Genomic DNA, 24,572 nt, shown 5'->3' on the forward strand with positions numbered 1-24,572 from the left:
CCTTCGAATTTTGAAGTGCAAGGGGAATGGAAAAAATACTGCTAAAATCCTTGGGGTACTTATCTTAAGGGTAGACGTAACTTAGGTGTTAATGTTCTGAGATATCATGGGTGAAATAGTATTTACGTTTAACTCGATTGAGGGATTTTGCTCTACTCTCCCACGTTCATATTAGTACTATAAGGATTAGATCCATCCTCGGGTTCTTTTGCATTATATACTAGCCTAAAATCGGTGTTTCACGGGCTCGTACACTTCGCTTAATGTCATAGCATCTATTATTCTACATTATCATTTAGGAAACTAAATCTTCGGTTCTGGCACGCGAAGGTGTGCCGGGCGGGGAGGAGGGGAAGAAAGAAGAAGGTGGAGGATGTGAGGCGGGCGTGGGGCAGGTTGGTGGATAGGGGGCCGAATGGGATGGGCAAGTTGTATAAGGCGTTGGCGATTTTGCCGGAGAATGAGGGAAGGCGGAGGCCGGTTGGGTTTGGTGGGGATGTGGTTGGTTAGGTTGGGTGATGGATGCTAGCGTGTGAGCGTGGGTGCGAGTGGAGGATGGTTTGGTGGTGTTTTGGTTTGTCGGGCATGTAGGACGATGGTTCATATGTGATTACCCTCCCCAGCGTTTGGGTAGCGTTAGTTGTACGATAAACGAAATGTACAATTCAAAGGTGTGAACAACAGGCGGCGAGAGTGACTCGATGGACAGTGGTCGTTGCAATGTTTATATGACCCAAAATACCCCTGAAATAACACGATGCAATACTAGTAGATACCAATAGTCCCACCCAACAAACGCCAGTCAGTCATCGCCATATATATAGTACAGCTCGACCCTCCATCTCACACGAACCCGTTTTGATGGAAATCTAGGTAACCCCTTCAATACTACGTAAGAAACCGCCCCCCGTCTCCTACCTCTACTTCCTCGTCCTGACCAGCCGCCCAGACTCCTCCTCACTACTCTCCTCATCATCGTCGTCATCGTCGTCGTCGTCGGACGAGAACTTCCCATCCTCGCCCACGGCAAAGATGGTCTCGCCGATCCAACGACTCCCTCGGCATGGGCGGCGACGGTTTCCTCGCCGTCGCTGCGCCAGCCGCAGACGACTGCGCGCGTTGTGTCTGAGCAGTCTGTGACCCGCTCCCGGCCGCTTGGGTCTGCCCACCCTGGCTCTGCTTCGTGCCCTCGATCCTCGCCTCCTCGTCGTCGTCCGACTCATCCGGGTTTCCGATGTCCAGGTTGGCAATCTCAAAGGTACCGTCGTCCTCCTGCGCGATCTCGTCGCTCATGGCGAAGCGGCGGTTGTTGGCGGTCGGGCGCCAGACATAAGCGATGAAGGCGACGTCGGCGAAGTACACAATGTTGAGCCAACCGTCGAGCACAAACCAGCGCGTCTTCCAGTGGAACGGGACGTAGTCGGGGTCGCGCGCCGAAGCGAAGGAAAAGGAGTTGAAGAAGAAAAAAGCGAAGATGACCATGATGGAGACGAGGATGCACCACCACAGCTTGCGGTACATGGTCTCCTTGACGTGCTGCTTGCGCTCGCGCAGGTCCTTAAGCGTCCAGTTGAGCGAGTTGAGCGTCCAGACGTAGAAGGCCGTGAGCGTGCCGGCGAGCGGGAGGACGATGAGTAGCACGAAGGGTCCCGCTGTGTCTGGGTTTACAACCAAGCTGGTTATCGCGTAGACGATGCCGAAGACGAAGTGCCCTATGGCGAGCCATCGGACGTAGATCATGGTGCGGCCGAGCGTGTGTTTGACCACGCCGTAGCCCATGCAGACGATGAGGAGGAGGAAGAAGGAGAACGAGTTGCGGGCGGCGTTGAGGACGGCGACGACGACAAGAAGGACTTGCGAGCCGACGTTCGACCCATTCCGGTTTAGATAGTCTGGGATGGTCAGCGGCTGCGAGTGCGAGGTAGGTAGCAAGAAGACATACTGTAGAAACCCCAGGTCATGATCATCTCGATAACCAAGAAGATGAGGATTGCTGTGATGTAGTTTTGCACAGCCACTGTAGAGAACGTTAGCCCGTGCTAAGCGCCGTGATAATATGCCGTCAAACATCACTTACATATGTCGGAACGATGCTGGAAGTACAAGAAACCCCAGAACCTGTGATGGTCAGCCTTATTCAAATCTCGCCGTCAACTGTACATACACCAACACCAGCGCATATGCGATGCTGATCCCGCCATAGAAGGGCAGTTTCGGAATCTGAGTAGCCGGGAGCTCGCCAAAGGCGTTGCGGAACTCGACGATGGCCTCGTAGCTAGTTGCGCCGAACTTCTCGGTAACAACGCAAAAGTAGCCCGTCTTGGAGATGGGATACTTGATGGGTTTCGAATCCTTGAGGTGCATCGCCTTGGTCAAGATGACGTTGACCGATTTTTCTGTGGCGTTGGGCGAGACCAGGAATTGGCCAATTTCGGTTTCGTTGCAGTACCCGGCATCGACGAACTCCTGCTGGCAGATGGCCGCCCGCTCCGTATTGCCCGGCAGCACATCGAGGTACTCCTGGTCCATCCAATCGAAGATGAGCAGGCTCACCACGGGGTCCTCGCCCTCGTCCTTGCCGACGCCCGTGAACTTGACGTGGATATAGGGGTCAACGTCGCCGCCCCACGATTTCCTGCTGTACATGCCTGTCCATTGTCAGCAAAGCTCGAGGCTATAAGGGGCTCGGAGTCGGAGGGACAAACCGGCGCATCGTTGATTCTCGTTTTGGTCCTATTGCGCGTGGTGTTAGCTCGGCTGGTGAATCGAGGCGTGGGTGCTGCTGCTTACTAGCTTGATTTCCAATGCCGCCGCCGTCCATACTGACAGCAGCAGCAAAAAGAGGGAACCCGCCCAGCGCCTCATTGTCGGTTGTGTGTAGAGTACCGCGGCCTCCGTCGGGTGGGTGTTGGTGCTTCAGGCTCGATCAGGGAGGGAGCGACGTGTCTGAGATTCAGGAGTTAACAAGATACAATCATGGGATTCGTCATCGATTCCCTTTCGTGTGGTCTATGCCTCAATACAGAGAGCTTTGGTGTTGGCGACCGGGGTTGTGGTCGAGATGGAAGAAGTCCTGAACCTCGTCTATGGACTGGAGTTTGAGGGTCTCGGATCTGGTGGATGCTTGTTGCGCAAGCTTGCATCTCCAACATGGAACTGCGACGACCAGGATCCACATTTGAGCCCATGCGTGCCTGGCCGGACTGCTCGAAACTGACCTGGCACGCCTGGCAGAGAACAGGATGGGTGGGGCCCCCGCTAGCCGCGCTGCAACCACGGGAATCTGTGCCACCAACAGGGGTGTAATCGATAAGATTGGGTATTGCAGTGCATCCAGTGCATCCACCAGCACCGTCATTTGTTTTGCTTCACACCTTTAGTCCGAATCTTTCCTCTCTCAACCTCCCGATTGACACCGCAATCATGGGGAAAGGCACCGACAAGCTATACATTACTCACTCCGAGTGGTCATCTTCAGATGCCTACAGCGCCAGCGTCGGTTCGAATGCTCGTCAACGCGGCGAAGGCGCAACCCACGCGAGCTTCAAGCGACTGCCCTTCAACTTCTGCGCCGCCAGTCTCCAACCTTTTAAGAACCCCGTCTGTACCTCAGATGGCACCATATTTGACGTCGAGGTCATTGGCGCATGGCTGGAGAAGCACAAGACCAACCCGGTCACTGGCGAGCCGCTCGCCGCCAAGGACCTGATCCGCCTCAACTTCTCACGCAACGCCGACACCACCGAGAAGGACGATCGCAATGGCGTGTCATCAGATGGCAAGGGCGACTTTATCGATCCGGTTACGTTCAAAGTGCTTACCGACAACACGCACATCGTGGCGATCAGGCACGGCACCTACGCTAATGTCTTCGCCTGGGAGACGGTCGAGCGCATGAACATCAAGGCCAAGTCGTGGCGGGACCTGGTAGACGACGTCGAGTTCAGCCGCAAGGATATCATCACGCTACAAGACCCACAGAACGCTGCCAGCCGCGACCTCAGCCAGTTCAAGTACCTCCAGGAGGGGCAAGACGCTCTCCTCACAAAAGAGCAGGCCGAGCAGCGCGAACAGGGCGGCATCAACATCGACGCGCTCGGCCGGATGGGCGACAAAGTACTCCGCGCCAAGGAAGCTGTCGAGCGCGCCCGCCAGGCCCGCGCAAGCGGCGGCGACGTCAACCGCACCAAAACGCTGAGCACCACCAAATCTTCCGCCCCGACTTCCCGCGCCCCATCCATTCTCGAAAAAAAACTGGCCCCCAACGCCGCAGCCTACACCACTGGCCTCGCTGCCGCCTCCTTCACCTCCACTGGCCTAACACCCTCCACATCCGGTGAGCGCGCCGTCCTCTCCGACGAGGAATGGATGCTGCACCCCCGACGAATCAAGCACAAAGGCTACGCCCGACTCGACACCAACCTCGGGCCCCTCACCCTCGAACTACACACCGACACAGCCCCCAAAGCCGTATGGAACTTCCTGCGGCTCGCCCAGCGCGGCTACTACCGCGGCGTCTCCTTCCACCGCAACATCCGCAACTTCATGATCCAAGGCGGCGACCCGACCGGCACCGGCCGCGGCGGGCAAAGCATCTGGGGCAAGACCTTCGCGGACGAGCTCGAAGGCCCTTACATCCACGACGCGCGCGGGGTGCTCAGCATGGCCAACAAGGGCCGCAACACCAACTCCTCCCAATTCTTCATCACCTACCGCCCGGCCAAACACCTCGACCGCAAACACACCGTCTTCGGCCGCATCGTCGACGGGGCCGACACCGCCAAGACCCTCGACGCCCTGGAGCGCGCCCCCGTCGCCGACGACGGCTCCAACCGCCCGCTGGCAGACCTGCGCATCGAGGACGTCGTTGTGCTGATCGATCCGTTCGAGGAGTTTTTGAAAGAAAAGAGCCTGCGCGAGGCCGAGGTCAAGAGCAAAGAGGAGGTGAGGCGGCAAGGGGGCACCGAGGACGATCGCACGACGTGGACGGGCAAGAGGATTCGGGAGGATGGGGTGGTGGAGGAGGATGCGAAGGCCAAGGGGGTGGGGCGGTACTTGAAGGGGGTTGTTGCGCAGCAGCAGCAACAACAGGAGGAGGATGGGGAAGGGGGGGCGAGTGGTGGTGGTAGTAATGGTGGGCAGGTGGTGGAGACGTGGGAGGAGCCGGTGAGGAAGAAGGTGAAGACGGGAGGGTTCGGGAATTTTGATGCTTGGTGATGGGGGAGGGGGAAACTGGGGTAAATTAATTTGTGAGAGATATGATATCGTCAGTTCTTTAGGCATGGCACGGCGTTCGGGTGGACAAAAAGTGGGCTTCGGAGTTGTTCGGTCAGATATATCATGGCTGCCATAAAGCAGCTGGTATATACAAGAGATAGCCAAAAATGGTACACGCTAAATGAAGTATGTAAAATCCTGCATGGTATGTCGCTGGTGCCTTCGATTTCCGTTTCCAGCATTTCGAGCGCGCATAGTCATTTCGGGTTAAGTACCCTCCCCCCCCATCCCATGCTACTCTTCCATCATCACCCCCAAACCATATCGAACTCGGGTTTCATGACCCCAGGACTCGTCAAGGGCATCAGCCCCAACCCATACTCCTCCCCCACCAACCCAGGCCCCGCCACCCCTTGCTGCCCGGGCTCCCTCAGCTCCATATCCAACCACCCTGCTCCCGGCACCGGCCCCGGCCCCATCCCGGGCCCTATTATGCCTACCCCAGCCCCAACCTCAGTCCCAACCGCCAACTCATGCTCCTCGAGCAGGTTCGCGACGGCATCCGCCTGCCGGATGCCCGTCTCCATGTACAGGGTGCGCAGGCGGCCGACGACGTAGGCGCGCATCTCGGGGGTGCAGGCGGTCGACATGCCGACGACGAACAGCGGCCACACGACGCTGCTGGTGGCCGAGATTAGGAGCATGTAGCGCTCGGCCTTGTCCTCGGCGTCGCGGCCCTCGGTGACGTCCAGGACGGTCAGGCCCGAGGGGTAGGGGCGAGGCCCGCCCGTTGCTGACAGCGGGCTGTAGACGCTGCTCGCTGAGTCCGAGGATCGGGCGGAGGGGGAGGTCGGCGGCGAGGGCGTCTCGCGGATCTCGACGGTCGCGATGGGTGCGGCGTCGTCGTCGTCATCGCCGCTGCCGATGGTGCCGTCGGCCGGGTTCATGAGCCCGAGTTGTTGGGGGGATGTTGGGCGGTGACTTCGCTGACTAGGTATCTCAGCTTTCTGCGGGCTTTGCGGTGCTCCTCGAGGTACCGGGAGGAGTCGAGGGTTGGGGAAAAACTAGAGAGGTCACGGGAGATTTCGGAGAGGATTGTTTCGAGGATGAGAATGCGCGTTGTGATGATGTGGTTCCAGACATTGGGCGTGATGGAGGGAGCTGTGGAGGTAGCAGATGCCGTCAAAGACGGCCGGATGGTGCTGTTTTACTTGGAAAATGCGGTATTTCCAGGAAGGTGTAAATTGGGAGGTCTGGTTCTCGATGTCTTGATCGATGGAAATCAGCCTGTCCACGATGATCTCTGGGTCGGACAGGAATCCGCTCTTGATATCGGAGCGCAGCTGCAGCACCTGCCACATCAGTGGCATCAACCGTTGATCGGGGTTGCCGGGTTCGGTCGTTTTCGACATTTCGTGCCAGAGCTCAATCAAGCAGTCTGGCATGGGTACGTTTCGCTGGACGCAACTGACGACAACCCTCTGGCACAGCATTGAGAACATGCGCCTCCCCGCGCGCGTTTGGAACTGTGCGGGCCCTCGCATCCGCGCAAGTGCCGCCGCGCCGTTGACGTGCTCCTGAAATGCCTCGACCGTCATTGTTCGGGGCGTGCTTTCCGTCATCATCTCGAATACGCCGAGGATGAGAACCGACAGCATCGTGCTGTCTTTGACGGCCTCGGCCGGGTCCTGCAGCGCATGGTTTGTCAACCGCAGCGCCGTCCCGTATGACTTTCTCGCGGCATCCATCAAGCTTGGTGACTGTGCCGTGCTCGCTAGCCCCATGAGCCCGACCGCTGTCATGCTGGCCAAAACACCGTCAATATGGGTGTCGGGCGACGAAGGCGAAGGCCGCCAGACGTCTCGAAGAAAGTCAAACTTCTGGTGTGATACCGTCTCGTCGGCTGTAACATATCGCGAGAAGAAATAGGCAAAGCCGTCTTCCTGACAAGCCGGCGGAAGGGTGTACAGCTGCGCCATTGGTGGTGTCACTGGCCAACTTCCCGACTCGGGCGACATCAGCATGCTGCTATCGTCGTGGTTTCGGCTGGCCGGGATACCCGCAGCTGGTGTTTGGGGGACGATCAAGGACAGCGTCCGCGAGCGAGGCTCAGGCGTAGCAGAAAACCGGCTTTCCGTGTCTGACGGTGTGCCCGGTGGCGAGATTCCCAGCTTGGCCTTCTTTCGGGCCCTCGCCTTGGCCTTCTTGATGACATGGGAACTCTCATCGCGAAACATGAGGTCGACGAGATTCCGGTAGCCAGGACATTTCTGCTGCCGCTTGTCGCACTGGCCACATCCCGGCTCCTTTTGGTCACACTTGGGTCTTGTTAGTGGGCAATTCGACACGGGCATTACCAATGAAGAGGTTCATCCCGCCAATTTGCGGGGACAAGTTGTGGCGGAGCAGCTTTCCAAAACAGAAAGAAGACTTACACGAATCTTGCGCTCCCGGCAGTTGGAGCACCCCTTGCTCGGCTTCCCACAGTAAACCATCTTGGGATAATGACACTCGACGCCAAACTTTGGGTCAAGCCCAGTGAGACGACGCGTCCAACGGCGCAGTCCGCCTCTTCCGAAACATTCGCCGGAGGAGTTTCACGGCTCGTCCCGCAATGGCAAAAACGCCGCCAGCTGATCGCCGCGAACTAGGCTGAGGTCCAGGCCTCGGCGGCGTTTGGTCCAGAATCGGGGGGCGGCGGAAAAGGGGGGGTCGGCCCGAGTGGCACGTGTGGACCAAAGGGGCAGAATCCGCTATGTCGAAGGTCGCCCGTCGTCGGTCAAGAGTTGCTGCGAAGATGCCTCGTTGAGAGCCCGGCCGGTTATCAGCTCCTTTAAGCTGGAACTGGTGTGGTCGCAGAATTGGCGGAGGCCGCAGCAGATATCCCCGACGCGGTGGGTGAACGTCGACCCGTGCCTGCAGGCTCCGAAAGGGTCTCCTGAGTCAAATGCTCGATTCGTAGGGCTCAACTGGCCCTGGCGAGGTGCAGATGTGGCGGATGTCTGGCGAACGCCAAGCAGTTCCCTGCAACGGACCAAGGGTGAGGAGACGGCACACAGCCCCTGTTCTTGCCCACAGCCTTCAGTTATGCCGATACCTGAGGCTCTTTGGTGCTGGCTCTCAGTTGCGGCGGTCATGGTGAAGAAAACCAGGGGCAGATCGGGCGAGCTGGTCGGTGCAAGCTTGCAAGCGTGGTGGTTCGAAAGTACCGGACTATCATCATCCACTCGCAATGGGATGGAAGAGCAGGGGTATTTCCTCTTTGGGATACCTGTGCGAAGGCGTTTTCAATGAGTGGGGAGATTGGCGTATCTTGGCGAGGCTCCCAGCACCACAGACTCCAAAAGCTTAAATGGTGCCTGGGTTTCTGATTCGTCAGCACGTCGCGTTCACCAAACATGCCCTGCAGCGTGCAATTGACGCATCGTGGCTTGTTCCAGAAATCTTTTCGCGCGTGGCTTCCCCATCCCGCATGCAGATGCAAAGGCGGGAAGGTTTGATGAGAACACGAAGTCGCGCCATGGGTTCGGCGGCTCAGACGGGCAATGGGCAACGGGCAACGGGCAACAGGCGGGTTGTTTGTCTCGTCCCCTGGGCAGATGGAGAGTCGATCCTTATCGATACCGGGCCGTGGGGTCATGATCTGTCTCTCCACAGCTCGGGGGACCCGATGCGGAACGACGGAAACGAGCCGGTTCTCCAGACCTCCAGGTCAGCAACGGGAGGATACAACGCTCTGACTTGGCGGGGCCGTTGCGGTGTAAACCCGACCAGCCAGACAGCTAAGATTTGGAGCCGTTGAAGCTTGGGGGGGGATGTGGGTCCAGTTTGGTGGTTTGGGGGCTCGGAAGGTCTGGGGTTCCGCGGGTCGAAGAAAAAAAAGAGTGAACGAAAGTTCCGTTCCAGCCACAGATTCGAAGTTACAACCCGATCCACAAAGGCAAACACACAGCCCTACGCTAGTGGGTGGGCGATGCAGCACGGACCACATTCCAGGCTGGGGAAATTGCTGCACCGAACATTCGGAGCAAGAACGCCCAATCAACCCATGTGCATTGGACTTCGCCCTGGCCTTGCAGAGCCATCGGCATGTGTGGATGTCTCCCGTTTACTCCCAGGCGCGCTAACTGTGGCTGGAAAAATCAGGATATGTCATCGTGTAACCCCAATCCCAACACCGACACTCTCTATTAGTGACCGGGATCCATTATGAACCAAGGATGAGAAGCATCGACAGCCTACCGATATATGGAACAACAAAAGGTTCGTAACAGCCCCTTGGCATCCCGGCCCGAAGCTGATATCGGAAAGATGCATGGGTGGCCCGGCCCCGGATCTCACCCTTGTTCACCCACAGCTTCGGGTCGGGGGTAAATGAAATCCGGTGAAACCCAGTGTATCAACGCCATGTCGTCAAATTTCGGATCGATCACCAAGAACCTGGCGGCTACTTTTTATAGCCTGACGCGGGAAGAATGTGAGGGATGTGATGTCCGCGGCTCCCGAGTCTGACACTCAAGATGAAGACATTTGGGTCTCTTCACAATACCCCCACACAACCACTCGGAGACTTTCCGTGTGAGTATGTCTGCACTCGCCCCATCAGCCTTACTTGTCCCGCTTGTATGTTTGTACGGACGGAGGGCGTATCGCCTTATTAGCCGCATGCATGGGCCATAGCCACAACCAAGCTTCCCACATGGGGGAGCGGCAACGGCGTAAGGCTGGGCGGGGTCTGGCGGTGATTGGATGGAAGTACAGCTTCATGATATTCGTGCCTTGCGTTTGCCCCTATCTTCCCCGCTGCTTTCCTGTGTGACCTTGATGGTCGGACGGTCGACATCTTGTTTTGTGAGACAAGCTGTGTAGCTCACCATTAGCTAGCTAAAGTGAAGGCCCGTGAGAAGTGTTTCCAGTCTGTCCGTTCCATTTAGTACATAGTTCCTACAAGCTATGTAAGTTTGAAGTATCGCTTGGTTTGAGCTGAGAGCACATTAAGGGAGGGGATCGGAATGTATTCGTAACAAGAGGTGTTTCTTCTGATGCAGACTGAAGAAACCCTTTGTAACCCTGACTCTTTGGGGTTTGATAGGTGTGTCCCAGCAGAGTGGGTCTTCCCGAAATGCCCCTCCATCGTCGCTCTGCCCCGCCCCAGACACCAAAACACCAAAGCCACCATCACGAAAATCTCCAATAACAGCGTGATCCCTCCTCGGGACCAACACAGCCATAGTCATGCCAGTACGCCTTCCATACCCCCAACCCACTTAAACAACCCACTAACAAGACCCCTCCCCCCAACACAGCTCATAACAATAACCGGCCTCCCCACCTCAGGCAAAAGCACCCGCGCCCGCCAATTACACGCCTACCTCGCGGCACGCATCGCCGCCCTCCCATCCCCCAACCAAACCCAAACCCAAACCCAAACCCAGACCCAAACCCAACCAAAACCCAAACCCCCCTACAACCTGCACCTCATCTCGGACGACACCCTCTCCATCCCGCGCACCGTCTACGACCTCTCGCCCGCGCAACTACCGGCGCACGTACGGTCGGCCCAACGCGTCGGAAAAGGACGCGCGCGCGGCCGCCTTCGGCGCGGTCAAGCGCGTGCTCTCGCCGCGCGACATCGTCGTGCTCGACGGCCTCAACTACATCAAGGGCTGGCGCTACCAGCTGTACTGCGAGGCCAAGAATTCTGAGCACTTCCAGCTGTGTGCTGCAGGTGGGCGGGGGCAGGGAGAGGGCGAGGGGGGTGAATGAGGGAAGGTTGGAGAGGCGGAAGGGGAGGGGGGTGGGGGTGGATGGGGAATGGGGTAGGTGGAAAGGAGGTAGAAGAAAGCGGGGGAAAGAAGGCGGAGGGTGAGAACGACGACGACAATGATGCTGACGACACGGAACGGTACAAGCCCGCCAGTTGGGAGAATCTTGTTTTTCGCTACGAAGAGCCCAATCCTATGGCGCGTTGGGACTCGCCGCTGTTTACGCTGGTATGGGAGGACGACGAGGCGCAGACCAAGGAGGTATTCGACAAGATTTGGGACACCATCGCCGGCGAGGGCAGGAAGCTGGTCAGGCCGAACCAGTCAACCGTGCAGCGCGACAAGGACCCAGGCGGCGATTACCTGTACATTCTGGAGCGCGAGACGCAGGCCAGTGAGGGGAGAAGATTCTGGAGAGGCAAGCGGATGAGGGCCCGCTGGGTTCGTCCGTGTGCCAAGGGGTAAGCAACCCGAGCGGAAGCAAAGCTAGGGGACGACCTGGTGGTAGAGCTACCCGCGAAGAAAGTGGTGTTGCCACAACTACAAAGGTTTCGGCGGGCGTTCGTGGCGCTGAACCGGGGCGGCATTGGGCTTGAAGCAGTTGGGACATTGGCGGCGGAGCGGCTACGCGAGAGTTTCGTCGGCTATCTCAACGACGCCTTCGAGAAGGATTTCTGAGTGCAGCGCCAATAATGGGATAATGGGATAATGAGCATAATCACTCGGGCATGCTTGAGGGCCGAAAGGAACTCTCGGCTCGAACACATCAAACTGTTGGCGTGGAGGTCAAAAGGCCCGCCAGCGAGTCGCCGTCGCCGGAGGCAGGCACTCTGGGATGGTACGAAACCTCGCCATGCTTTTGGTCCGGGTCTGCTAACTCGGGTCAGACAAGGCGAAGAAGCATCCCCAGTCCCACTACCCTCAGTTCCGTCACTGTTATGGTAGGCGTCTTGAAATGGATACGTGACAGCGGTGTAAACAGTGTGGGTGAGGCGAATACCCATGTGACTACGTTTGGATGAAACCTACTGTGGGGTATGGAACCTATAATTCTCTCGCCTGGTGTACGTCTGTAGAAAGGCCACCGGAGAAGCAATAATATGAAGCATGGAAGCCAATCCCCGGCATTACCTTTCCGCGGGCCGACAGTGATACTCGTGGTTAAATTCTTTGCTGTACCCACTACACCTGGCCATGACGCGTCCTGCAACCCTTCTTCCCAGGACGGGACCTCCATAATTATTTCGTTGTGAAGTACGCGTCCCCGTCTCCCCAGTGTTCGTTGGGAGAGCTACCTGGAGGCTACCGCTCAACTCCAGGTAGCCATTCAACTCAGGTGGTTGTTGGGACGGGGGTTTAATGTGACCCACTCGCCCTCAGATGATAGACACACCCACACTTCGCTCCACGGGTGCCTGTATGCAGGACCTTTGGCTGAGTGAGATATGACGAAAAAGAACGAGCGTCTCTCGAGTTGCCTGTTCGTATTGTTCCCCACCCCCCGGGAGCGGTGAGCTGAGCAGGCAGACATCATCCTACCCAACCGCCCCCAACGCACGATGACGCATACTCCACGACCTACGTCGTTTATTCCCTCATATTTCTCTAGCAGCAGAAGCCAACCCACGCCATGCACACACCACACACATATACAGCCAAGCCAGAAAACAGGAGAAGAGAGAAGTGTAGAGAGGCGCTTTGAAACCAACACCCACAGCACAGCACACAGCCACATACATCAACAGCCCATAGCAACGGGGAAACGCCGGTATGTACAATTATCAAAAGCCGGAATTAACCAAACAATAACCCTTAAGCAAACCCAATCTAATCCTCCGGCTCGGTATCCGTATTTGTGGCGCTGGTATCATCTTCCTCCTCCTCAGTCCCGCTCTCCTCGTCCGAGTCTGACTCCTCCACCTTCTTGGGCTGTTTCCTCCTCTTCGGCTCGCCGCCCTTAGCGGCGTGCATAATGCCCGCGATAGAATCTGTATGTGGTCAGTGCCATGTTCATTTTCGAGAAAGTGGAGACAAAAACAATAAAAAAAGACTCACCCTCTTCCGGTTCACTAATCTCGTCCTCGACTTCCATCTCGGCCGCCTTGCTCGCCTCCTCCACGATGAGCGTCACCTCCATCTTGGTGTCGAACCCGACATAGCTGTCACACACAACGTGCATGACAAAGGTGTAGTGGCCGGGCCTGGGGCGGCGCCTGGAACTGGGCCTTGAGCGTCTGCATGGCGAACGTGGGGGTCTTTCCGTCGGCCTCGAAAATGGGGCAGTCGAACTGCGCAAAAGTGAAGGGCGGGACCGCGACGCGGCCTTGCTTGGAGTCGGTCAGGAACACGTGCCACCTGGGGCTGTGGTCGCGCGCAAAGTAAGGGGCGGCGGCGAGGGGCGCGGCGATCAGCTCGGCCTCGGCCGACTCGTAGATGGGCTTGCCTGTCTTCTCGTCCTTGCCGACGAGCTTCTGGGTCTTGCGGCCCGAGATGGCATCCAGGTCGTCTTCCGCCGGGTCGACATCTTCCAACTCGGCGGGGTTGATTTCGGGGACCTTCTCGCTGCCAGGGGGCACGAAACGGCCCTTGACGACAAGGGTGACGAGGGAGGACGGGATGATGAAGCGCTCGCCGGTGACCTTGAAGTAGGCCTTGGCGACACGTAGGTAGGGGAGCTGCTTGGCGACGCTGACGGCTTCCCGGTATTGCTCTTCGGTAAGGAGGTTCTTGCCTACCACCAAGCTGCGACGCTTCGCGTCTGGCCTGTCCATGAAATTTTGGACGCTGGTGTGGACACGCGAGTCGCCCTCGGCGGCTTTGACGACGGCCGGGGGTGAAGTAGGGCAGCTGGAGGAGGGGCGACGACTTGGGAGGGAGGGCTTGGATCAGGAGCTGGCTGGTGTAGTAAGAGGCGAGGAGCGGACCGGTGTTCATGTAGGCAAGGGCGATAGCGTTGAGGGCCTTGTTGAGGGAGTGCGCGATCGGGGCAACGGCAAACTTGGCCTTGTTCAGCTCAGCGTCATCCAGCTCGATCCGGCCCAGGTAAGCCCACAGCAGCGCCAATGCCTTCCTTTGCGGGCCGCTCTCCCAGATCCTCGAGCTTCTCCTTGTCCTTAACAGACAGGCCGCCAGCCAGAGGGGAGAGCTCACCCTCGGCAAGAACCCTGGACTCCACCTTGGAAAGACCCGAGTCCGCCTTGTCTCCCTTCAAGAGTTCCTCGTACTCCTTACCAGTGCTGAGCGCGGTCACGGCGCCGCCCTCGTCGATGCCGTCCTTGTATTCGCGGAAGATCCTGTTGGCACTCTCCATGAGGACGCCCTCCTTGGAGCGCCTGAGGGTGCCGTACCACCAGGAGCCGACGAGGTAGGGCAGGAGGACGCCGAAGAGCGCCGAGTAGAGGAGCACGACGTACTTGCCATTGCCGTCCGACACGATGACCTTCGGCAGCGCAATGTTGATGCTGTAGCCTTGCTTCCCGTCGGGATTGCCGTACTGGATGTAGTTGTTGCGGATGTCCTCGTCCGTCAGCGCCTGGTACGCCTTGGAGATCTCGACGTAGCGGGCGGTGAGGTCTTCGATCGTCTCGTTCTTGGCCGGGTCCGGCTTCGCCTTGTCGGGGTGCAGCCGAAGCGATAGCCTCTTGTATGTGCTCTTGATCTGCTTCTCGGTGGCCGACTCGGGGATGTTGAGGATATCGTACGGGTTCCAGAGCTTGTGTACCGGCGCCTCGGTCGTCTGGATGAGGTAGAGCATGTAGCCCATGACAGCCCAGCCCGTGACGACGGCAAAGGTCAACCAGAGTTTCCTGTCCTTGCGCTTCTCCTTCTTGCGCAAGGCGTCGACCGTGGCTGAGTGGTCATGTTTAAAGCTCGTCTGGATGCGCGAGAAAGACGCTGCTGGGTCTCGCGACCGCTTCACTAGGAAGTATGTGAGGGGGACGGTGATGATGAGGGCGAGGGTGAAAACGAAGAAGGGCCAGAGATAGCCCTCCTCGTCGTACGCGTAGTCGGTACTCATGGCGGGCAGTCGCTGGACCCGGGTGGTGGTACCCTGGCGTGTGCGTGTGCGTGTTCCTTAAAATGCAACGAATCCAAGGGCGGTTCCAATAATAAGGGAAATGGGGAATGGATAACAGTCAGGATGGGGAGAAGGAGCAAGCCTGAGGTTGGAGCATCCGCACAATTAGAATGGAATGCAACTCAGAGACTGGTGGTTGACGAGCAGGACAAAGAGCGAAGTCCACAACTCGAAGTCGAGGAATTGGGATAATGCAATGTGGCGGCTTTCCACTTTCCACTTTCCACAGGTGTCCAGTTGTCCAGTCTGCGCCCGTCGCCTTTTTTTGCGGAGTGCAGCTGGAAGTGAATCGTGGCCTCCAGATCGAAAAAGCAGGGGTCAAAGCTTCCCGCTGCTCCACATCCTTGTCAGTTGGCGGCAACGCGACAGAACCCAAAAGAAGCCCCACACGATCCCCTGTGGCAGGCTGCTTGACAGCGCACGATGCACGGCGCACAGCGGCCCGTGGCGGTGGATGTGCACCATTCTGGTTAGCTGGGTAGAGGGAGGTAGTCAGGGTACCTGCTCAATTACTGTATACGAACAACTTCCTCGATTCAATTACATAGGTATTGTATTGCACAAGCGGGAATTGATCCTGGTTTAAAAAGGAAACACAGCGGGTTGTTGAGACCCAGAACGCTTAATTCTCCCAACGACCTCCACAGGGGCTTTTCTGACTAGTCTATACACATACAGTGACCCATGGGACTGGAGACCGTAGGCACGTCGAAGCAAGGAAACCAGGAACCGGGAACCAGGAAACCGGAGGGATATGGTGAGGAAAGGAAAAACAGTTCGCTCCCTGTCTATCTGTAGAAAATGCCAATGATGTGCTCATGCCAGACAAGGGGCAACCAATGTCGTGAATAAGATGACCCCGTGAACGCCTCCTTCAATGTTGTGGTGAACTGGCCAGTAGTCTAGTATGCCGAAAAAGACAATCCATCTTTTTGCGATGACAACCCAACCGGTGCTGCCGTCCCTAACGCGCCCCGATCGACCTCGTCACCACCCCCATGCAAATGTATACAACGGCGCTCCCCGCCACCAGCACACCCAGAACATACGGAGGGAGAAGCACGGCAGCCACGACCAGCACCAGCCAGAACCGACGTAGCTGTTCCAGCCGTCTATCCTTCTGCTCTTCGGCTTCGGCTCGCCAGGCCTCCTTGACACCGGTCCCGTTTCTGCGGGCCCATCCGTCCTGGCCTTGGCTCCGTCGCTGCTGTCGGCTGCCGCGGTCATCCTCGTCAGAGGTAGCATCTTCGCTCCCGCCATCAGTCGATTCTCCCTCGCCGTCGGGTTGTCACGAGAATTGGAAGCCTTGCGGGAAGCCTCCTCTGCCGCGGCCCCGGTCGTTGAACGAGAAGCCAGGGCCACCAGGGAAGCCGCCGCCACCACCGCCGCCGAAGGGGCCGCCGCCACCCATGCCTCCTCCCATGCCACCGCCCATACCGCCGCCCATGCCTCCCATCATAGAGAACAGGATCTCGGGGTCGATGCCACCGCCCATGCCGCCCATGCCGCCGCCGCCGAACATGTCTGACGGGTCGGCCAGGTCTACGCCGCTGTCGTAACGCTCACGCTTCCTGCAGTCATGTTAGTTTTGGAATATCAAGGCCAAGATAAAATTATACTGATACTTACTGAGGATCAATCAGTGTTTCGTATGCCTCGCTGATATCCTTGAAGCGGGCTTCGGCGTCGGCGTCGCCAGGGTTCTTGTCGGGGTGGTGGACAATGGCCAGTCTCCGGTAGGCCTTCTTGATCTCGTTGTCGGTCGCCGTCTTCTCGATACCGAGGATCTTGTAATAATCCTTCCTCAACGACTTCTTAAGTTCAAGTTCCGCCTTCCGCACTTCCTTGGCGATCGTCCGATCCTCGGGGTCAAGCTCCTGAATCGACTTCCACTCCCGGACGGCGGCCTCCCACTTCTCCGCCAGACCCAGAGCGTTGGCCTTGGTCTTGCGGGCCTTCATGTACTGGGGATCGAGGCTGACCGCCTTCTCACAGTCGGTGATGGCATCATCGTACTGCTTGAGCTTGATGCGGCACAGGGCGCGGTTCTGCAGAATCTTGGAGTTGGTTCCCTTGTTCGCCGGGTCGACGTCAAGGGCAGAAGTGTAGAGATCGAGGGCTGCTTGCCACCGACCAGCTTTGTATTGGGTATTACCATCCTCCTTCATCCTCTCCAACTTCTGGACGGTCCGGAGCCACTTGATGGCATCTCTGAAATCGGGATCACAGCTGAGTGCCTTCCGGAAGTGTTGGACGGCTTTGTCGTTCTCGCCCTGCGAATACAGGGCCCGGCCACGCAGCACCAGGGCCTCGGGATCCTGGCTGTTCATGCGCAGGAGGGACATGGCGATGTTTTGGGCCTCACCAAGAGAGTTGGCGTCACCCATCTTCAAGAGGGCCTCGCCGCGCATGAGCTGCCACTTTCTGGGCTTCAGCGCGCCGACACCGAGCAGCTTCTCCGCCATGTCAAGGGGATACAAAACCATGGATGCGGCCGTGCCATCCCGGAGAGCCTGCTGTGCTGCCCGGAGATGACGAAGCATGTCCTTGGCGGGAGCCATGTCCTTCGCGGACGGCGGCGGCTGGATGCGACCGAATGTGGCAATGGCATCCTCGGGCTGGCCTAGGCTCGTGTGAATACGGGCCAGGCGGAGGAGAATTTTAGGATTGCGGGGATCCAAGTCAACAGCCCGCTTGCAGTCCTCTAGGGCATCACTGTATTTGCCGGCAGACATGAACGCTGCAGCCCGGTTTCCCAGGTAAGTGGCCGAGCTGGGCTGGAGGACGACAGCTATAATTCATTCCCGTTAGCCGACCGTAACACACACTCGCCGCCTGTACGACGTGGGACTTGGTTCAGCCTGGACTCACCCTTGGTGTAGAACTCGACGGCATGGGTGTAGTCGCCCGCCTTGAAAAACTTATTGCCCTCATTCTTGAACGTCTCGGCCTGCTCGGCATCTGATTGCACAGGGCTGGAAGGCTGCGATCGGTGGGGCGGGGGAGCGGGGACTTCTTCGTCAGCGGTGTCGTTTGTTGACGGCACATCGGCACCGTTAGTCACAGGCACGGTGAAGGTGTTCTGATGGGAGGGCGGGTTCGCCGGGCGTGGCGGCTGGTACTGCGGCGGCGGCGCCTGCGGAGGGGGGGGAGGAGGCGAGGAGGGGTTGCCTCCGTTGACGGGCTCTTTGTCGACATCCATTGAATTGCGGGCGCTCATAGCAGAGAGTTCCGAGAAGCGCTTACGCTGCTCGGGCGGCAGGTTGAGGGGGTGAGTGTCCGGGTCGATCTTTTTACGGCGCCCGGCGTCGGTTGGGTGCCGCCCAAAGGGGCGCGAGGTGCGCTGGGTTTGCGGCTTGGACTCGCGCGAGTTCGGCGAGGGGGCACGCTGCGAAGAAGAGGGCTTTTTAGTGGGCGACCGGGAACCTGAAGATTTTGTGGGCGACTTGGTGGGAGACTTGGTGGGCGAGGATGGCTGCGACGATTCGAAGAAGGCGGCTTGCTGGTCCTCCTCCTCGTCGGCGGAGTTTGGCTTTTTGGACGATATTTTGGAGAAAAACTTCATTTGCGAGGTATTGCAGCAGAAAGTCGTCAACTACCGGGGTCCGGATTGTAATATGCGGTTGGTCCCGCAAAATGAAGCGTCAAAACGGCGTGACTCCCGGGACAAGGTCAGGCAGTGTATCGCTGCCGGTGCATCAGGGCAAAAATAGCTGGGAGGATTTGGGGGAGGGTACCAAGCGCCGGGTATCCTAGGTTATCGGAGCGGGTGTGCATGCAATTGCGAGCAACTCTAGTTTTTTTTTTTGTTCGGAGCACAAGCGGCCAAAAAGTCGAGGAGGGGGCTTCCTGGCAACAACCTGGAAGAACTGGGGCACCAGGCGGAAAAAGTTGGGAAAGGCTGGAGGTCGGGGAACTGTTCAAAAACCGGCGAACAGAGGCAGCAGGATGATCAACCCATCACGCTTCGGATGTTTGGAAGGGTTTAGACGATTGCTCAGCCCTCAGGCAAATCACGGAGCCCTTGGGGCCTCTTGACTTGCGATTCGAAGAAAATATTGGGCTGGCTGGGGTTGCCCGTTGCTCTGGAAATTGGTAGGCAGGAGAGAGTCATTCGTCAAACACCAGCGCCGAACTGCGGGGGACAGCGGGTGGGATCCGGCGCCTGTCTCCAGGCCGCCACGGGACCATTCAAGCGCTGGAACAGGACCCTGGCGCAGGCAAAAGAATTTACGTATCGGGGCACACATCACTGTAAGCGATTCGTGACCGGAGGCTGGGGAAACCAATTCTCGAAGCTTCTGTGGGTCGGTCCGTCCCAGGCTCGTCGCAGGTTCGGAAACGTTTGTGCTCTCCCGGTCAAGCCGTTTGCCATTTCTGGAGCTCCTGTCGTCATTCGTCAGGGGAGGTTGAACAACCGTCCATTCGGCCTGGATAATAGCAGGTTTCTCGATGAGTTTGGGATTGATTCCTGACATCGAACATCCCAGCCTCCCAACGGATTCGCAGCCTGGTATGCGTGTCTGGTATGCGAACCAAAAATGGATGTCATGTCAACAAATGCCGAGCGGCGCTAGGCGCGGATGGCACACGAGCGAGCTGTCACAGTTACGGCACAACATGCCACTTGCAGTCCGCCAGTCCGCCGGTTCGGCGGCCAGTCAGCATTGTATTGGTTGGTAATAATTCCGTGACTCGCCCCCAATGCCGAGAACTGATAGTCCATAAATCATGCCCTTCACCGTTAGTTGGTATTGCCCCGGGCTTGATGACACCAAACAGCAGCACACCAATGCCCAGCCACCCATTCGTGTTGATACAAAAAAGTAAACCATCCAACCCCACAACGCCCATGCGAACACCTGGCGGGCGCTTGAAAGAAACTCAGGGTTCCTCTGCATCGTCATCGGCCCGCGCAGCGGCCCCGTTCCCACCAGAAACTGTATTTACAAAATCCTGGTACCGGAATACCTCGCCACGCTTACCCAGCCCCGTGGCTGAGCTCTTACTGAACGCCCTCCGCCCTGTGAAACCAGCAATGACCTTCTCAACGTCCAGCGCCGTCAGGGGCTCCTGGCCGGGCTCTGGTGCCGTATGCAGTAGCGCATCTCTGAGTTCTGCAACATCGATCTGGCCGCTGTCGTCGTCGTCGAATGCCGAAAATGCGGACAGTAATTCGGGGCCCGGCGACAAAGCGACCAACGAGTTTGCTATCGAGTTGAGAAACAGCGCCATTGGCATGGTCTGGGGCGCTGACGGAGGGAAGAATTGGGACACGTCGCCCGCGTTTGCTGGGAGACCTAATCCTACTTGTCAGCTGGCCCAACTTGTGATGATAACACTATGCATGTGATTCGCCCTACCTAGTTGAGTGAGCATATCTACGATATCTTCCCTATTCACGACGCCGTCGCTATCGCGATCCAGGATTTGAAATGCTTCCCGCATTGTGCGAACCTGTGAGGGTTGCAACTGCGAAAGTGCATTGCCATGACCTATCGTGCTAGGTGTTGTAGAAGCGGCCACCGATGGCGGTCGCGGAATTGTAGGAAGGCTGCGCGGCTGAGGAATGTATTCGTCGGGGTCGTCTTCCACCGTGGCATGTATGCGAGATCTTCGGAACTCTTGCGGTGGACTTGTGACCGGGCTGCCCATAAACTTTGCGCGCGCTTCGGAAAACCCATCCCTCGTCGGTGTAGGAGTTTGTCGCAATGTCGCAGAGGATGCTGGCGATTGTGGCCGGCGAAACGGTGACGACCGCGCGGACCCGCCATAACTCAGCGGAGACGGTTTGTATGCTGCCGACTAGTTTCGGTCAGTATCGTTAGAAAGACACACGCCATTTCCTTTGTTTCCTACCATATTCAAAAGTGGCTTTCCGATGTTGCTCGTCGAGGTGAATGTTAGAAGGGGATTCCGCGGCGGGCTTGCTGCGGTGTGACGCTGAAATTATCAACAAATGCGCCCAATGAAAGTTAGATCAGTTTCAAGGCGCCTTGAACAGTGCACTGAAGTGTCTCCAAAATAAGGTAAGGTTGAATGTCAAGTTTATAAAACCCCGGCGTTACTAACACTTTGGTCGTGGGCTTATCATCATCAATCGCGATCCGCTCTTTCAATGTCGGCGGGCCGATGGCAAGGGAAAGTAAACAATCCGACCGGACAACCAGCAGGGGTACGTGAATCAGCCACAGGTTAATTGCGGCGGCATTGTGGCGTGCGACCGCTGCGGGGCTGGTGTCATGGAATGCTTGTTTCAAGCCCCCCAAAAAGCAGGGGGTTGCTGCCGCCCGCTCTCAGACCCGCCCCTCCAAGCAAGCACCCCTCAGCGGCTCAAACCCCCACCAAGCAAGGGTCGTAATCCCCTGTCAATACCCGTGTGCGAGAAGCCGAAAAGGGGAACAAGCGTGCGGGAGTGCTTGACTTCATCACAGAACAGGAGCCTCCGTCGTGCTCGAGGCCGACCTAGTTCCATGCCGCCGGTTGCACCTCGGCATCGAATCTTCCCGCTACCAATTCAGACGAAACAATCGCGCACCAACAAATAGATACTCGAGCTCCAGAATTGCTTTCATCGCTTCCCACCTGCTATTACCCAACACACAAGGGCCCTCGAGTCCTCCGTTAGATTGCGCACGACCACCTTCACAAAGCTCGAATTAGCTACGAAGGTTAATCTGTCAACACTATATGCCTCAAATTTAGTCCGTTTCTTGTTTCTTATACCCATTGCCTTGACGGCATTGCGAGCATAGCCACGCCTGTAGCAAACTTCTCTTTCCTTCATTATCCCTTGGAGAAAAACATATGCGCCAAGAAGAAAGACACGAATACAGGGCAGGTGGAATTGGCTCAAACGCCGGACTACGATGGGCCTCGAGCCCAGTTCACTGCCCCTTATTTGAAAAGAATCAGCAGTGCGGCTAGCTACGCCAACGCCACAAGCCTTACAACATCAGAAGATCGCTCTCGACAATCCCGACGTCAGTGCCCCAACCAGCTCGCTCCAACCTCCAGCCGGGAACGATCCCCGAGATGGACAGAACCTCAGACGCGAGCTTCAAGGGCAAGACACCGTCTACCGGCACCGGTGCCTCCTCCTCAGCACAGCTCGCTTTCAGCAAGTGCCCAGCCACACTATGCTGCCGCCGTGCAACGGCCACGGAAGCTGCGCTCCCAGTACCCCCGCGGGAGCACCGAGAATCATGTCGAGTACATCCTGGTGGCATCCTTCGACATTGATCGTGGGCCGGTCATGGAACACCAATACCCAGTCTCCATCACCGGCGATGAACATATGCTTGCCGAACTCATGCTTCCGGACCAGGCCCATGTCCGTAACCAGGACTGGACCATATTTTTTCTGCATAAAGATACTAGCCACGAAGAGGACGAGGCGGAACGACAGGCCAAAGAGGAGAGGAGAGCTCGGCGGATCAGGAGGCGTGACCGAGCCAAGGGCATAATACACGAGTCTGATGAAGAAGACGAGGAAGAAGGCGATTTGGATGACCTGGATGACGACGACTGGGATGACGACGAGTCGACAGATGAAGAACAAGACGGTTTTGAGGGCCCTCCGTTGGTTTACGTTCTCAATCTCGTCAACACAAAACAGGACAAAACGGTTAAACGAGGTGCAGTGGTCAAGGCAATGGCCATCTGCACCCGGCATCCTTTTTTACACATCTATAAGGTGAAGGGAACGATACGACCTTGCCGGCCCATCACTCTTGCTAATCTTTCTTCAGCCTCTATTACTACTGGCCTTGGAAGAATACTTCAAAGCACCCGTGCCTGAAACCCTGGCAATGCTCTACAACGCAGTGAACGAGATGGATTTATCATTGATGCCAAAGCTGACCTGGCTTGAAAGACACCTCCTTCAATCAAGCGAGAACAAGGATTTGTTCGTCGAAAAGTTTGAGCAGATGATCCAGGCACGTATTTCCGGGAGATCTGGCGTCGATGTCGGCCAGCCGCTCGACGCCAGCAACGCTCCCCCTGCCCCACAGCCCACCGTCTTTCGGTCAGGATCCAAGGCGCACATTGAGGGACATGCTGCCTACGTGGTTCCCCGGGACACACACGAATTCGAGAGCAAAGTCATGTACAAGGGCATTCCCATCCCCATCAAGGTTCCCGTGGCTGTTATGCCTGAGATTGTGGGGGATTTCTCCCTGATCAAACTAATCCAAAACTTCTCCGACTCACACTCCAAGTCACCGCAGACCTTCTCCCTGCATCCTCATCTTACAACCAACGGACCCACCACACATCCGATTATTGTGCTTATCAACGCCCTCTTGACACAGAAGCGGGTCATCTTCCTCGGACACAACATGCCGTCCGGGGAGGTCGCCGAGGCCGTTCTCGCCGCCTGCGCGCTCGCTTCGGGTGGTATCCTGAGGGGGTTTACCCGGTACGCCTTCCCGTACACAGATCTCACCAAGGTGGACGACCTTCTGAAGGTGCCTGGGTTCATCGCCGGCGTGACAAATCCCACTTTTGAGCACCACCCGGAGTGGTGGGACCTGCTCTGCGACCTGCCCAGCGGCAAGATGAAGATTAGTAGCAAGATCGAGCCCGCCCCTATTACGGAGGGTCTGGTCTATTTCCAGCAACAGAACCCAGCCTACGCAAACCTGATCCACAACTCGTCAAGCAGCGGGTCGGCGTCGAACGACCTGACAGGCGACGCCGCCTTTATGGCTGGCATCCTGCAAAGCATCACGTCGAGGGCAGGCGAGCGGGTGATCCGAGCCAAGTGGAGGTCATGGGTGCTCAAGTTCACCCGCATAGCCTCTGCCTTTGAAGAGAGCGTGTACGGCGCCAGCGCCCTCTACATAGGCAACGAGGAGCAGGATGCCAACCCGTCGGCCGCCCATGGGCACGGGTATGTGTGGGTGGACGAGGCAACGAAGGCGAAAGAACTAGCTGGGAACGTGACGCGGATAGAAGGGTGGCGTAACACGAGGAGCTATTACAGTTTTATCCAGGTATGCAACACCATGAAACCCAAATCAACATTACATTCCCCCGACTAACCACAACCCCTCTCCTCCAGGACATGGCGCACCTCTCCACCATCCGGCCGCTCAAGGGCCTGGACCTCGCGCACCTGCACGACCGGCTGCGCACGCAGCGGCTCACACCCATGCAGAGCAAGGAGATCTACGACACGCTGGCCAAGCACGTGCATTCCTACGACGAGATCTGCATGCTGCTGAGCGTCGCCCCGGAGTCGCACACGGGCTTGTTCTATGTCGCCCTAGGCCTGTTCCACAAGGACCGCGACGTGCGCCATAGGACGGCGGCGCTGCTCGAGCGTGTGGCGGAGCATGAGGCCGGGCAGCACTGGTGGCGGATTTTGAGCCGGTTTGAGAAGCTCGCGTATGCGAGGGTTAAGAAGGAGGTGGAGGCGGAGGCGAGGGCGGCGGGGGAGAAGGGGGATGGGGTCGGGCTTGGGGAGGTTGAGAAGAGGGTTAGTTGATGGTTGGTGGGAGTGGAAG

At 57.6% G+C, this 24,572-nt stretch overlaps 8 protein-coding genes across 8 annotated transcripts; 3 read left to right on the plus strand and 5 right to left on the minus strand.

Moving 5' to 3' along the window:
* Positions 1 to 920: 920 nt before the first annotated feature.
* Positions 921 to 2,865, minus strand: CHGG_05607 (uncharacterized protein; the record flags this gene model as incomplete). The annotated part of the gene is made up of 6 exons (XM_001221701.1): positions 921 to 1,053; positions 1,142 to 1,941; positions 2,078 to 2,093; positions 2,165 to 2,648; positions 2,706 to 2,733; positions 2,791 to 2,865. 6 exons carry the CDS (start codon positions 2,863 to 2,865, stop codon positions 921 to 923), a joined length of 1,536 nt encoding a protein of 511 aa, XP_001221702.1.
* Positions 2,866 to 3,423: 558 nt separating this feature from the next.
* Positions 3,424 to 5,217, plus strand: CHGG_05608 (uncharacterized protein; the record flags this gene model as incomplete). The annotated part of the gene is made up of 1 exon (XM_001221702.1): positions 3,424 to 5,217. The coding sequence occupies one exon, from the start codon at positions 3,424 to 3,426 to the stop codon at positions 5,215 to 5,217; it is 1,794 nt and encodes a 597-aa protein (XP_001221703.1).
* A 308-nt stretch (positions 5,218 to 5,525) lies between these two features.
* CHGG_05609 (uncharacterized protein) lies at positions 5,526 to 7,712 on the minus strand (the record flags this gene model as incomplete). The annotated part of the gene is made up of 3 exons (XM_001221703.1): positions 5,526 to 6,281; positions 6,429 to 7,535; positions 7,653 to 7,712. The coding sequence occupies 3 exons, from the start codon at positions 7,710 to 7,712 to the stop codon at positions 5,526 to 5,528; spliced, it is 1,923 nt and encodes a 640-aa protein (XP_001221704.1).
* Positions 7,713 to 9,624: 1,912 nt separating this feature from the next.
* On the plus strand, positions 9,625 to 11,660 carry CHGG_05610 (uncharacterized protein; the record flags this gene model as incomplete). Its single annotated transcript, XM_001221704.1, has 5 exons — positions 9,625 to 9,694; positions 10,159 to 10,172; positions 10,555 to 10,945; positions 11,041 to 11,443; positions 11,531 to 11,660. 5 exons carry the CDS (start codon positions 9,625 to 9,627, stop codon positions 11,658 to 11,660), a joined length of 1,008 nt encoding a protein of 335 aa, XP_001221705.1.
* Positions 11,661 to 12,809: 1,149 nt separating this feature from the next.
* On the minus strand, positions 12,810 to 15,000 carry CHGG_05611 (uncharacterized protein; the record flags this gene model as incomplete). Its single annotated transcript, XM_001221705.1, has 5 exons — positions 12,810 to 12,970; positions 13,038 to 13,087; positions 13,149 to 13,724; positions 13,780 to 13,985; positions 14,035 to 15,000. 5 exons carry the CDS (start codon positions 14,998 to 15,000, stop codon positions 12,810 to 12,812), a joined length of 1,959 nt encoding a protein of 652 aa, XP_001221706.1.
* A 1,348-nt stretch (positions 15,001 to 16,348) lies between these two features.
* Positions 16,349 to 18,625, minus strand: CHGG_05612 (uncharacterized protein; the record flags this gene model as incomplete). The annotated part of the gene is made up of 3 exons (XM_001221706.1): positions 16,349 to 16,631; positions 16,690 to 17,800; positions 17,887 to 18,625. 3 exons carry the CDS (start codon positions 18,623 to 18,625, stop codon positions 16,349 to 16,351), a joined length of 2,133 nt encoding a protein of 710 aa, XP_001221707.1.
* Positions 18,626 to 19,944: 1,319 nt separating this feature from the next.
* CHGG_05613 (uncharacterized protein) lies at positions 19,945 to 20,301 on the minus strand (the record flags this gene model as incomplete). The annotated part of the gene is made up of 1 exon (XM_001221707.1): positions 19,945 to 20,301. One exon carries the CDS (start codon positions 20,299 to 20,301, stop codon positions 19,945 to 19,947), a length of 357 nt encoding a protein of 118 aa, XP_001221708.1.
* Positions 20,302 to 21,178: 877 nt separating this feature from the next.
* Positions 21,179 to 24,553, plus strand: CHGG_05614 (uncharacterized protein; the record flags this gene model as incomplete). The annotated part of the gene is made up of 5 exons (XM_001221708.1): positions 21,179 to 21,235; positions 21,609 to 21,731; positions 21,860 to 22,756; positions 22,812 to 24,059; positions 24,128 to 24,553. 5 exons carry the CDS (start codon positions 21,179 to 21,181, stop codon positions 24,551 to 24,553), a joined length of 2,751 nt encoding a protein of 916 aa, XP_001221709.1.
* Positions 24,554 to 24,572: the final 19 nt, after the last annotated feature.

Source organism: Chaetomium globosum, genomic scaffold (assembly GCF_000143365.1).
Source record: "Chaetomium globosum CBS 148.51 scaffold_3 genomic scaffold, whole genome shotgun sequence".
Taxonomy (NCBI): Eukaryota; Fungi; Ascomycota; class Sordariomycetes; order Sordariales; family Chaetomiaceae; genus Chaetomium; species Chaetomium globosum.